We start from the raw sequence: 13,305 nt of genomic DNA on the forward strand, positions 1-13,305 counted from the left end.
TGACATTCTGAGACTATTGTCATTTGTTTTGTTTTGTCAAATTGATTTAAAAGTGCTTTGGTTTAGATTGAGACAGCTGCTGGAACTTGCCAGAGAGGATGCTCAGGGGGATATGCGGAACTATAGAGCTCTTGAGTTCAGGTTTCAGACATAACAAGATATATCTTTCTATCATCTTTTCCCAAAAAAATCCTCCATGACAACTCTCCATGAGAACGAGAGGATGGCTGCAGGATATTGCACCCAGGTGGAACAATGAGCAATAGATGTATCAAGTATCAAAGCATCGCTGGATTTGATAGTGGTTGGACCTTGTGTGTGTGTGCACGCATTGTGAGTGGGGTGTGTTTGTAAAGCCTTCTTCAGGGACTGATGTCCCAGAGAACAAAGTGGAGCATACACATACACAGGCGACCCCGCAGCTCAATCCAGTGGAAATAATATGTTCATTACAAAGCAATTACTGACACTTACACCCTCTCTCCCTGAAGTGTGTGTGTCTGTTAGGTAGAGAGGAGGGGGGCCCTTCCACTGACCGCTGATTCTAAGCGACCTTATGTTCCTCTCTCTGTGTGTGTGTGTCTGCAGGTGCAGGATGTACAGCTTTATGGGTGGAGGGCTGTTCTGTGCAGGAGTGGGGAACATCCTCCTGATTGTTTCCACAGCAACCGATTACTGGATTCAGTATCGGCAGTCCAGCAACTACATGCACCAGGGCCTGTGGCGCTACTGTATGCCAGGCAAATGCTTCCCACACAGCGACAGCATTGGTAAGTGTAGCGGAGTCATCGGTGATTGGGAGGTTACTAACTATAAAAAAAAATTTGGAAGGTGGAGCTGTTCCAGAGGCACAAACCGTTATTTCACTGATGAGAATGAGATAAAGCTCTGGGGGTGGAGCCAGAGATTCAACAGTTATGTGGGTTAATTCTTTGCACTGTGCAGTAAAAGTTCAGCTTGCTAACAAACCAGTCCTCTGTCTGAACATCTATATGGTTCTATGGCTAATTCAAACCTTAACTGGCTGAATGGTTAACCCACACACATTTAGGCTGAAATGGGAGCCGAGTGAGCAGTGGTACAATACTGCACAACATAATGGTAGATAACATCTCTCCTTTTTCATTGGATTTCAGTGTAATGTTACTTGCAGAAATTCATGATGGTTACCCGAGGGTTACTTCTACAAAACGTTGATCGCTTCTGTTAAACATGTGGTTTTTCATTTACGATTTTCATCTGACCTTTTTCATCTTTTCTTTTCAGAGCTGTTCTTCACATTGCTTTGTTAATGTGGCATGAGCAGAGCTATGTCTCTGATCATTCACCTCTGTTGACTTGCACTGACCTCACCAGTGACTGACCTTTGACCTTGTCCACAGCCCACTTAGACGCCACCCGCGCCCTCATGATCCTCTCTCTTTTGGCCTGTTTCATTGGAATCATCATCGGCATTATGGCCTTCATCCATTACTCCTCCTTCGACAGGTTTGACAAAACCTTTGCTGCAGGCATATTGTTTTTCATTGCATGTAAGTTCAACTCCTCTGTTTTTCCCCGTTGCACTTTTGGTTTCATCTGTAATTTGCAGTTCATTTGGCTTTTTGGTGATTCCACTGACTCTACATTTTTTAATACCTCATTCATGAAAGATTTTGTATTAAGCTCCTGTTTTAAATTCTTTATTTTGATTATTTGTTGGTTCCTTCATCCAGTGTGAGTGAGATGATCTGGTGTTGGTCTGTAATGACAGCTCTAATAGGCATCAGTGGTAATTGTTGTCCTGAAACATTTTCTTCACACTTTTTTCTTCATTTATTCCTTTCCAGGCTTTTTAGTGTTTCTAGCTATGGCCGTGTACACTGGTGTGACTATTAACTACTACGGGAAACGCTATGGAAACTGGAGGTTCTCCTGGTCCTATATCATCGGCTGGGTGTCAGTGGTGCTCACGTTCTTTTCAGGTAAACATGAAAACCAACAATGATGCAAAAAGGTTCCTCTTGTTCGCAAAGGTGCCATCGGATTCCTTTAGTTTGTCAGTGTTCCACCCATGGTGTTTTCAGTTTGAAATGTCAATGTTGATTTATCCTGTGAGGATGTATTTTATGGTGTCATATTTAGCATCAGGCTTACGATTAGATTATTAAGGTTTTACAGATTTGGCATGTCAAGGCCTAAACCAATACCACAGCAAATCTATCTATCTATCTATTTATCTATCTATCTATCTATCTATCTATCTATCTATCTATCTATCTATCTATCTATCTATCTATCTATCTATCTATCTATCTATCTATCTATCTATCTATCTATCTATCTATCTATCTATCTATCTATCTATCTATCTATCTATCTATCTATCTATCTATCTATCTATCTATCTATCTATCTATCTATCTATCTATCTATCTATCTATCTATCTATCTATCTATCTATCTATCTATCTATCTATCTATCTATCTATCTATCTATCTATCTATCTGTCTGTCTGTCTGTCTGTCTGTCTGTCTGTCTGTCTATCTATCTATCTATCTATCTATCTATCTATCTATCTATCTATCTATCTATCTATCTATCTATCTATCTATCTGTCTGTCTGTCTGTCTGTCTATCTGTCTATCTATCTATCTATCTATCTATCTATCTATCTATCTATCTATCTATCTATCTATCTATCTATCTATCTATCTATCTATCTATCTATCTATCTATCCATCTATCCATCTTTGCATCAAACCATCTATCTATCTATCATTCTTTCTATCTATCTATCTATCTATCTATCTATCTATCTATCTATCTATCTATCTATCTATCTATCTATCTATCTATCTATCTATCTATCTATCTATCTATCTATCTATCTATCGATCTATCTATCTATCTATCTATCTATCTATCTATCTATCTATCTATCTATCTATCTATCTATCTATCTATCTATCTATCTGTCTGTCTGTCTGTCTGTCTCTATCTATCTATCTATCTATCTATCTATCTATCTATCTATCTATCTATCTATCTATCTATCTATCTATCTATCTATCTATCTATCTATCTATCTATCTATCTATCTATCTATCTATCTATCTATCTATCTATCTATCTATCTATCTATCTATCTATCTATCTATCTATCTATCTATCTATCTATCTATCTGTCTGTCTATCAGTGGTGTGATATTATAAGCAATTCTTTCACTAAGTGCTCCTCTGTGAATCATCGGCGGTGCTGTGCAGTTTCTACTGATCACATGTGTTCCACTGCACTGACTGTGGTAATAGGTTAGAGAAGAACAGCTTCCTCATAATATCATGATGTTAAACTGTTTTGCTGAGATCAGAAATAAATGAAAAATTAACTAGTTGGCCTAAAATGAGCAACATGAAATAATGGAAGATGGGAACATGATGTGCATTTATTTCGATGGCATTCCCCTCACTAGATGCCAAGCACACAATACAATAATGTGCTGCTGCTTGGCTGTTGTTTTCCCTGCAAGCATTTCTGCGACACAGCAGAGGAGTCATTAGTTAGACTGGTGAGTGCTCATATACTCACACAGGATATAACTCATTTCAGTTCCTGTGTCAATGTCCCAGAATTACATGTAAGGTTGGTTTGAATTTACGTTTGTAAAGTAAGAATGTTCAATGACTTTACTGTACATGATCCAAAAAGAGCAATTTGGAATTTGGGGGTGGGGGGGTATTGTTGTTCAATTAAAAGTGACACAAGTCACACATAATCACACATTAATTAAATTACACACAATGGTTTTAGCTGATAGACATTTCAAAAATTAATCTTAACATGGTGGAAAATAAAGACCTGACTTCTCCTTCTTTTCAGGTGTATTCTATATGTGTGCCTATCGGATGCATGAATGCCCCAGGAGCGTCAACTCTCACTAGAGACTGAAACTAGAAACCAGCAAAGGATTAGGATGTTAAGAGTTGCATCAAGGCTGTGTGTAGATCCTCATCATTAACATGGATTGAAATAAAAACATTTGGGGGAAGTGTGACTCTTCGTTTTCATCACTATAGACACTGTATATTTTTCTTGTTTATTTTGTGAGTTCATGATTTATTTGCTTTTCGTGCCCAGTGAGTTTTCAGCATTTTCTGATTACGTTTTTGGCCCTGCTCCGACTGTGTCCACCAGAGACACAATTGGTCAGACAAAATTAAGTTCAGATCAGTCTGCATTGATGAAAACATCCTGATATTCAGATTTTTAAAAACTGGCTGAGACACACACGTACGCACACACACGTAGATACATATTCCCGAGTGTGAAGGAGACGCTCACTCGTCATGATGTAAACATTTTAGATGTAACTTTATATTGGGCCTATATAAACACGTGGCTACAATGGATTATTAATGAAAAATTATACTGAACATATAAAATACCACAAATAAAAGTAATTTATTCAAGTTTAAGTAAGTTTTAAATCAAACAAATTGTATCGGTTTTAATCCGTTTCTATTTTACAGAAATATTATAGGAGTATAAAGCTCCATACAGGTTTTGTGTTGTTTAAATTATTTATGTAAGACACACAATGCTGATATTTATTTTCAACCGCAAATACATTGTGGTTGAGCTCCTCTACACCGCATCGATTTTATTCCACCAGCTGCAGGATGGCTGCTGTGTAAAGAGTAAACCAGGTATAAACCCGTGCACGGCTGCAAACCTCTTATCCAAACGCGCCACTTAACGAAGTGACGCACTGCCTGACCGGCTCAAATTTTTTACTTAATGAAATGGCCACAAAAAGCAGCTTAGCCGCGCCTTAAGAACAGCTCCTTAAGATGATTTCATCACCATTTGTTTCATTTACTTTCTAATTTCCCCCTAAAAGCAACTTGTTATCCTGGTGCGCTTCATAAAGGGGATTGACTCAGAGCCATGTGCGGCAGGGTTTCCTCCATCTGCTGCGGAGAGCTCTTCTTTTCTCTAACTTCAACCTTAGAAAAAATGCACTGAGATTAATTTGAATCTTATTTCTAATTTTGAAAAATCTGTCAGAGGAATTTAATGATATTGTTTTTTCTGAATCATATTTTTAGTACTCCACTATAATGACTTTTCAGAAGAGCGTGCGCACTTGGAAGCATCCGTCATATAGTGGACAGTCTTCTCCAGCAAGACTGGGCTCATTTACAGTTTCAGCACACACGCCCGTGTTATACAAACCTAAATGCAAACTAATGCAACAGAGCTTTTCCAGCCTAACTGACTACCACTAATGAATTTGTCCTCGCTGGGTCTGGTCAAATGGAAATCCTGTCCTTCAGCCCGAGGATTACAACTTCCGCTCAAACACCTCCCTCGGTCTAATTGCCTAATAGCATTGCAGCGTGAATTCTGCCTACATTAAGACACTTTCACATTAACGGTACTGATTGGAAATGTGATGACAACACCGTATCAACAAATTACAGCGCACCGCTTTCTGGCGCAAATGGACACAGGAGCGGCTCTTGTACTCTCCCAGATTTTAATACCGACAATTACAGTCAATTTGGGAGGAATTAGCCCACTAGTCAGACCTGTAGCAGCCCAGTCCTCCTGTGGCACAGGCCACAGCACCTGACTGAAAAACTGCCAACACGAAGAAAGAGATGAAACCCGGCATGAGGACGCATGTCCACGAAACAAGTCCGTTCATTTAAAGTTTGGTGTCGAAGGCAATCATCGGATTTAATAACTTATGAAAGGCATGAAAAAAGAGAGAAAAGTACTTTGATAGTTAGGGTATTATTATTCGTGTTATTGTATTCTTATTCTTATTCTTATTCTTGTGGTTTTTATTATTGGATTATCATTAGTACTAGTAGTATTTTTATTTATATTATTATATTATTATTTAAGCCGCTTTTATGTCACCATTTAACAGGTCTGCCATCAACTGGCTTCTGTAGGAATGCAGCCTAATGTTCACTGCACGAAAAACAGACAAACAGACCTTAAATATATATATTAGATACATTTGTTTGGATTAATTTAAGAAAGCTTTTCTGCATCTCATTAACGAATTCAAGCCTTAAACATTATTTTGTTTGGATAATATTTGAATAAAGAATCTTGGTGGGGAGTAAACAACAGCGTTGTTGCTAGGACACCGTACAGAGCGGGGGTTTGAGTGGCTGCTCAGATGAGCTGCGGTCACAGGTGCACTGTTTATTTATCTGTCCGGTTTCCCACGTAACGTCTAACGCGTGTCAGCCAATAAGAGGGAAGAACAAGTCCCTCGCTGCCTCCCACCGCCCATACTCTACTCTAATTGGCCAAAACCCAAATCAATTTCCCCAATCCGCATCTGTCTGTGAATAAATGGGCTACTTGTTGGACATGTGCCCTCCCACTGGTTCTGTGTCAGCGATCACACAGGCTGCGTTTAAACCTGGGACTCACAGATGCTGATGCACGTCTGGTCAGAACCGAACATCCACAACACACCTCAAGCTAACACCATGAATTTGAACTACGCGTCTGCGTTGCCCACGCAGAGGTCCACATCGTTCTTCATAGAGGACATCTTACTGCACAAGCCCAAGCCGCTCAGAGAGGTCATCCCCTCGCCGTTCTGCGGCTCCCTGGCCTCCCGGATGCCCCTCCTGGAGTATGGATATCCGCTGATGCCCACCCCGATCCTGGCGCCCCATCCGCACCATCCCCTGCACAAGCCGGAGCACCAGTACTTCTTCACTTCTGGTAAGAGACTGACACAGAGACTGACACTGTGATGTACAGAAGGTTGGGTTTCTGCTGGCCCGATCACCCAGAGCTTTGATTTATATATGAGACATAGAAAATCTAAACAAATCAAAATACATATTTTCTGATTCAAATGAAAATATGTATTGATAATTATTAATAATTTTCAATATGTGGATTTACGTGATGTGGCATAACTAAGATGAGTTTTGGAATATGACAAATAGCAAAAAAGAATTGATGTCCAATTGTTCAGAAAATGACAATAACCAGTGAAACATATTGCACCATCTGTGTTTTACGTTACAGCACTTTAATCGAATATTAAAATTGACATAAATATACACTTTTATTCCTCTTAAATTTGTCTTGTTTAGATACAACTTTTAAAAAGTCAATCATTGCTTTTCTGATTGCTCCACTGAGCCTCAAATTATTTACGGTTTCATCAAGCACAAAAAAACACGTCAAAACCAAAGTAAAGGCTACGTGCAAAAAACTGTAATTCCAGTGATCTCATATGACCTGGAATATTACAACTTTCGGTTTGGTAGGGTTCTGCAGTTGATTATTTGACATGAGCGGTTCACTGCACCTGTAGGGATGCAGATGCCGGCCTTGTTCCAGCATCACGCAGAGCTACCAGGGAAGCACTGCAGGCGCAGGAAGGCCAGGACGGTTTTTTCCGACTCACAGCTGTCCGGCCTGGAGAAGAGGTTTGAAATCCAGCGCTACCTGTCCACACCAGAGAGAGTGGAGCTGGCCACTGCGCTCAGCCTGTCCGAGACACAGGTACACACACACACACACACACACACAGACACACACACACACACACAAACACACACGGGGAGTTTGCTCAAGGATACTTCAACCAGTGTGTATCGTGTGATGTGTCTGCATGTGGTGGACACCAGTAGGTTTGCAAGTGTACTCACTAACATACGATCTTAACATACGACATAATGGTAGCATGCATCTGTGTACTATGCATATTTATTTTTATGCCGTCAGTTAATGCCCAACACTTTTAGATTGAAGGGGTGAGGGTGGTGTGATGTTTGAGAGAAGCGATAAATAAAATGAACTACTTTAATTTTATAGGCTAGGTTGCATTTTAGGCATTATAATTCCATAGATAATAAAGGGGCCTCGTGCATTCAGGAAATAGTATATATTTATAGTTCATTTCCCTAATAAACATAAAGTACACATCCCTTTTCAATCATATGAATTGACTTATATAATTTTGGCTTCATAGAATTTGTAATGACACTTACTGGCTATAACTATATTTAGGACACTTTTTTAAATTCACATGTTCCCATCATGGTGCAGGTGAAAACTTGGTTCCAGAATCGGCGCATGAAGCACAAGAAGCAGCTGAGGAAGTCACAGGACGAGCGGAAGCCTCCCGGGGAGAGGGAGCGCTCCGCGGAGAACTCGAGCGAGAGCGACGTGAACGACAAGAGCGCAGAGGAGCGCAAACATGGACTGGAGGCGGACTACGTGCTGGCGCACGACGACGAAGACGACGTGGACATCGAGGACGACGTTTGCTCCCCGGATCATATACTATAGTAGACTGCAGTTTGTTCGACAGGCAGCGACTAACTCTGTACATTTACTGTACATAACACACATGTTGCTGTTTTAACATGGAGCGTTGTGTGTGTGTGTGTGTGTGTGTGTGTGTGTGTGTGTGTGTGTGTGTGTGTGTGTGTGTGTGTGTGTGTGTGTGTGTGTGTGTGTGTGTGTGTGTGTGTGTGTGTGTGTGTGTGTGTGTGTGTGTGTGTGTGTGTGTGTGTGTGCAGGGGGTCAGTCTATAACAATGTTAATATTTATTCAATCATGCAAAGTGAGCCTTTCCTTTTTTTATTTTCTAAGAACTGCCCATTTACCTCTTTGTACAGGCTATATGGGAATTGTCGTGTTGTTATGTCTGAGGAAATTCAGGCTTATTGTTATTATTGTTATTATTTTTATCACTAAAAAGTCTTGACATTTGTACATTTACACATTTTTATTTTCACATGAGGAACAAAACAATTGAATCGCTCTTTGACGCATCATGCTCAACCGCCTTTTTGCACTTATGTCCTATAGGAACAGTTCCATAATCACTTAGTACTACATTTAATCGTTGTGTATTTTCTTTATATATATATATTTGTTTTTATTGTTTGGTATTTTATTTTCAGTTTCGTTAATGAAGTTTTGGTCGAAGGCTCCGTGCCTCAGTCACCCGCAGTTTATAAGAGTGTGTAAATATTTGTATATACTTCATAGTAGCCTATATAAATAATGAATCGCTACTCGGCTTTGTTTATTCAGTCACACCTTTTATATTTTTTTACTACCGGAACGCCCGGTTCAATTTCCGTTGCTGTTTACGTGTTGGGACTTCAGCTGAGCGGGGATGATTTGGAGGAGAACACATGTAATCACATGGCATTAATGTGTTATGATTCAGCCACATGTGATCCTGTGAGCTTCTGTCACCACCTGCACCAGGAGCCTGTGGTCTCCGCCCGGCGCGAGGTCCTGGAGGCCGCAGCAGAGACCCGGCGCTCCGCGGCAGGAGGACAGGACCCCCCCCCCCCCCCCCCCCCACACACACACACACACACACACACACACACACACTACCCCTGCTCCTGTCATCATGTCATATACTGCTTCACAATGTTGAGGGTCGTTCCGTCTCTTTCGTTCAGCAGACACCCAGGAAAATGGTCGTTCATAACGCCCAGCGATGAGAAAGTTACATTTGCTAATATTAAAACATTACATATAGAATATTTCACATTTTACTAATTATAAAATATTTCATATCGCGATTTGAAGCGAAGTTTTGTTTAGTTAAATTTAATTTGACAGGATTTCACCATATTCATTACAGAATAAATTAAAATTCGTTTCATCCATTTAATTAAAAAATAAATTAATAAACGTCCTAAAATGGTCATTTTAGGACATTTTGTCTTTTGATTGTGGACATTCTGAAAACTGTTGCCCATTTCTTCTGTAAGGGTTGGTTCTGCTGTGTACATTTATAAGTTCATCATCTGGAGCTGGAATTTACAGCAGTGCTGCAGTATTTCCTGTGTCCTGATAAAGTAAATGCAAAAAATAAACATTAAAATATATTTGTGCTATTTCAGTCTTATTTTTATTCACCACTAATAAAGTAATTTAGCACGAATCTCATTCAAGTGATTCAAGACAATCTAAATCAACAGATGTCTAATAAATCAAATACACCACATCCACACCAACACACTTCAAGCTGCCGTAAGTCTGCAGAAGCACAATGTCATACAACGTTCTCTGAGCATTGTAATGTTGTCATAACAGTAATATGAAAGTATGGAGGGGTGAAGGGATAGGACGTATTCATTGTGAAAAATAGATTTCATAATAGAATGTGCAAACAGAAACAGACACACTCATTTCATAATATTGATAGCTTTATTACATAGATTATATATTTTTTTCCCACAAGCTGCATGAATCACTGGAGATTTGCACAATAACCTGCTGTCTTCTTTTCACCTTCGCACTGGATTTACTCTCCCTTGCTTCCTTTTGAGAAGCAATTCATGTTGTCTGCGATTCTGATAAGGTAGCAGTGAAAACCCAATGTAGAGAATAGGCCATGAAGAAGGTGATCAATTAAAAGATTAAGTGTTTTGCAACACATGGACGCATCTGCATTTGAGCCTAATAGCAGGGCCATCAGCTCATTTTCAGGAAGCATGCCGTCTACTGAAAGCGCACTTCTCACATCAAAGCATCCACGTCTGCCGTAGCTTCCCAATGGACAGAAAGGGATGCTAATTTGCCCCCCTTCATGTATAGCAGTGAAAGACTCCTTCAATTAACTGGATTTCAATGGCAAAAAACGAGTAGGTGGGACCAAAATAAAAAAAGATGCAAAGAGACTCAGAGTGGATAGGCAGCGGTTCTCATTAAATTAAAAAAGGGCTTCGTCATTTGTTTCCAACCACGCATCTGAGGACTTAACACTAAAAACACAGAGCTTCAAAGAGTCCATGATGGGTTAAATAGAGACTATAATCTAATTAAAATATTGCACAGAGGTAAATAGTGCTTTGATAATGATCTGAGGGTTCAATTAGTAAAATTAGTTGCTCTAGAGTGCTTGTGTCGGGAGGAGCTGCTTGGAACATTGCTACACGACTGTAGCAGCAAAGACACTGAAAACTGACCAGAACATAGAGAACTCAGATTATTGCAGGTTGAACAGTTATTTGCTAGTTAAGGGGACTGAAATAACATGGAACATGGGAATCACCTGTCACAAGGCCTATATGAAAACGGTCACTTTTATATGAGTGTGGGCATTATTGACTATCCTGTATGATGATAATAAAAAGCATAAGTGCTGTTGGTGATTGATTGTTCATTGTCACTGTTAACATACTAGATGATTGAGTGTCATTAAATCCAAAAGGTTGTCAGTGACAACGTCTAGGACACTGCTGACAGTAGTGTGAGTCAGGAGAATGGTTATATCACATCATAAACTCAATAACATTGTTTTCAAATGCAACTTTTGAAATTAATCAAATGTACCTAACCTTTATTCCAAAAACTCTGGCCTTTACACGTTTGATCTAATAGATGAGGTAGGGATGACTGCCATCAAAATGAATGTCCATATTCTTTCGTATAATTTCATTCCTATAGATGCCAAGTACCGTAGATAAGGGTAGAGTAGAGTAGCTGCATTGAAGCGTAGGACGCATTTGTTTGGGCTGCTTAATATATTTCAATTTTTGTTTTGGTATTTTCATATGAACAAGAAAAACATTAATATATTATTATTATTTTTATCTTTTAGCATTGTGTATCATGGCTTTTTAAAATTGCAGTAGTTTTCATCAAGACAGTGCATCACAGTTAATTAGAAAATCGACCTGAACAAAATTACTGAAGGAGTAAAAGCAGAAAGCATCAACTCGGATAAAGCTACATAACTCAGTCGGGTGAATGGAGCTCTAAACAATTATCAATGAAAAGCCAAGCGGTGACAGAAACACTGCAAAGGACAACTGTAATTCAGGCTGATAGCTACAGCTGAGCAGTGATCCAGCGTCAAAGTGCCTTCAGCTGCTGGCGCTTGGTCAGTCAACTGAAACTTGCTCCTTTCCTCTTCTTTAAACAAAACAGAAAAACTAAGGGTCTCTTAGTTTATGAATTAGAAACGCATGTTGTTAGTGTTTCTATTATCAGGCTTTCACTCATTTCACCGTTTATTATGACCATAATTATTGAGAGCTTCAGGTGTATTTGTGATGTGAGAACAGCACACAGGGCACAGTGGTAATAAACAGGGCGGCTGTGGCTAAGGGGTTGGAGTGGTCGTCCTCTGACCAGCAGGTCGGCAGTTCGATCCCAATCTTCCCCATTCAGAATGTCGAAGTGTCCTTGGGCAAGATACTGAACCCCAAGTTGCCTATAGAGAAAAGTGTTGCTAATAGATGCACTGTGTGAATGTAAAACTACTGTTCTGTAAAGTGCTTTGAGTGGTCATCAAGACTATAAAAAGCTCTATATAAATACATACCCTTTAAAAGGTGCCGTGTGAAAGGTTGAGGTGAAAGGGATCTATTGACATAAATTTAATATAAAATAATCCTAGTGATTTTTCACGTGTGTTTCGTCTAAATTTTACAAATTGTTTTATTTACCCTAGAATGAGCCCTTTAAATTGACATTTACATCGGGGGGGTCCTCTCTGTGGAGGCCGCCATGTTTCTTGTAGAAGCCAAGACTGTACAAACTAAAGACCCTTTGAATTTTTATGACAACTGAAGGTTACCATAGGTTCTCCTTCATGTTTGGAAGGGGAGGATGAGGGGAGAGGTATTCAGCTTGCAACATCACCACTTTGTCACTAAATTCTACACACTGCAACTTTAAAATGTGATAAGATTGTGTGACCTTTAACTAACACAACACAGTGGTTTATTTACGAAACAGTGATTTGTTGATGCGACACCAGGACTAGAGAACTTAAAGTCGGTTCATACTGTGCGCTAGGGCTGGGCGATATGGGAAAAAATGTTATCACGATATGTTTTTCCATATTGATCGATCTCGATTCTTAACACGATATGTAGTTTTTGATCAGTTTCCTGAAACCGTCCCTCTCCACTGTGCTCAGGGGCATCATATCTGTAGCTAAGCAATAAGTAATAGCGCTCGTTATATTTTTTCCCCGCTTCGATTGTTTTCATATGGGGCAATGGCTGCAAAACACGACTGGATGGACTGTTGTTTTGCTAACATAGCATCGCTAACGTTAGCGATGCTAACGGGAGACGTAGTGGTCTTGCCTGTCTCTTTGTTTGGTGTCGTGCAAACTTGAGCCCGCAGAGTCAAACTCTCTTTGTAATCACTGGGATGGTGCCGTCTCAGGTGATTGAAAAGGTTTGTGGTGTTTCCCGTCCTGGCTGGTACCGACCGCCGGCATATTTTGCAGACCGGCTTCGTCTGCTCCTCGTCCTTTTAGCCGTATCCAAACCACGTCCACACA

At 39.9% G+C, this 13,305-nt stretch overlaps 2 protein-coding genes across 2 annotated transcripts; both read left to right on the top strand.

The window, feature by feature from the left end:
* The first annotated feature begins 595 nt into the window (after positions 1-595).
* Positions 596-3,922, top strand: lim2.1 (lens intrinsic membrane protein 2.1). Its single transcript, XM_061086493.1, has 4 exons — positions 596-770; positions 1,383-1,532; positions 1,830-1,964; positions 3,861-3,922. Exons 1-4 carry the CDS (start codon positions 596-598, stop codon positions 3,920-3,922), a joined length of 522 nt encoding a protein of 173 aa, XP_060942476.1.
* A 2,574-nt stretch (positions 3,923-6,496) lies between these two features.
* Positions 6,497-8,321, top strand: bsx (brain-specific homeobox). Its single transcript, XM_061086641.1, has 3 exons — positions 6,497-6,737; positions 7,342-7,532; positions 8,079-8,321. The coding sequence occupies exons 1-3, from the start codon at positions 6,497-6,499 to the stop codon at positions 8,319-8,321; spliced, it is 675 nt and encodes a 224-aa protein (XP_060942624.1).
* Positions 8,322-13,305: the final 4,984 nt, after the last annotated feature.

This window comes from Limanda limanda, chromosome 14 (genome assembly GCF_963576545.1).
Source record: "Limanda limanda chromosome 14, fLimLim1.1, whole genome shotgun sequence".
In the NCBI taxonomy this organism is placed as follows: Eukaryota; Metazoa; Chordata; class Actinopteri; order Pleuronectiformes; family Pleuronectidae; genus Limanda; species Limanda limanda.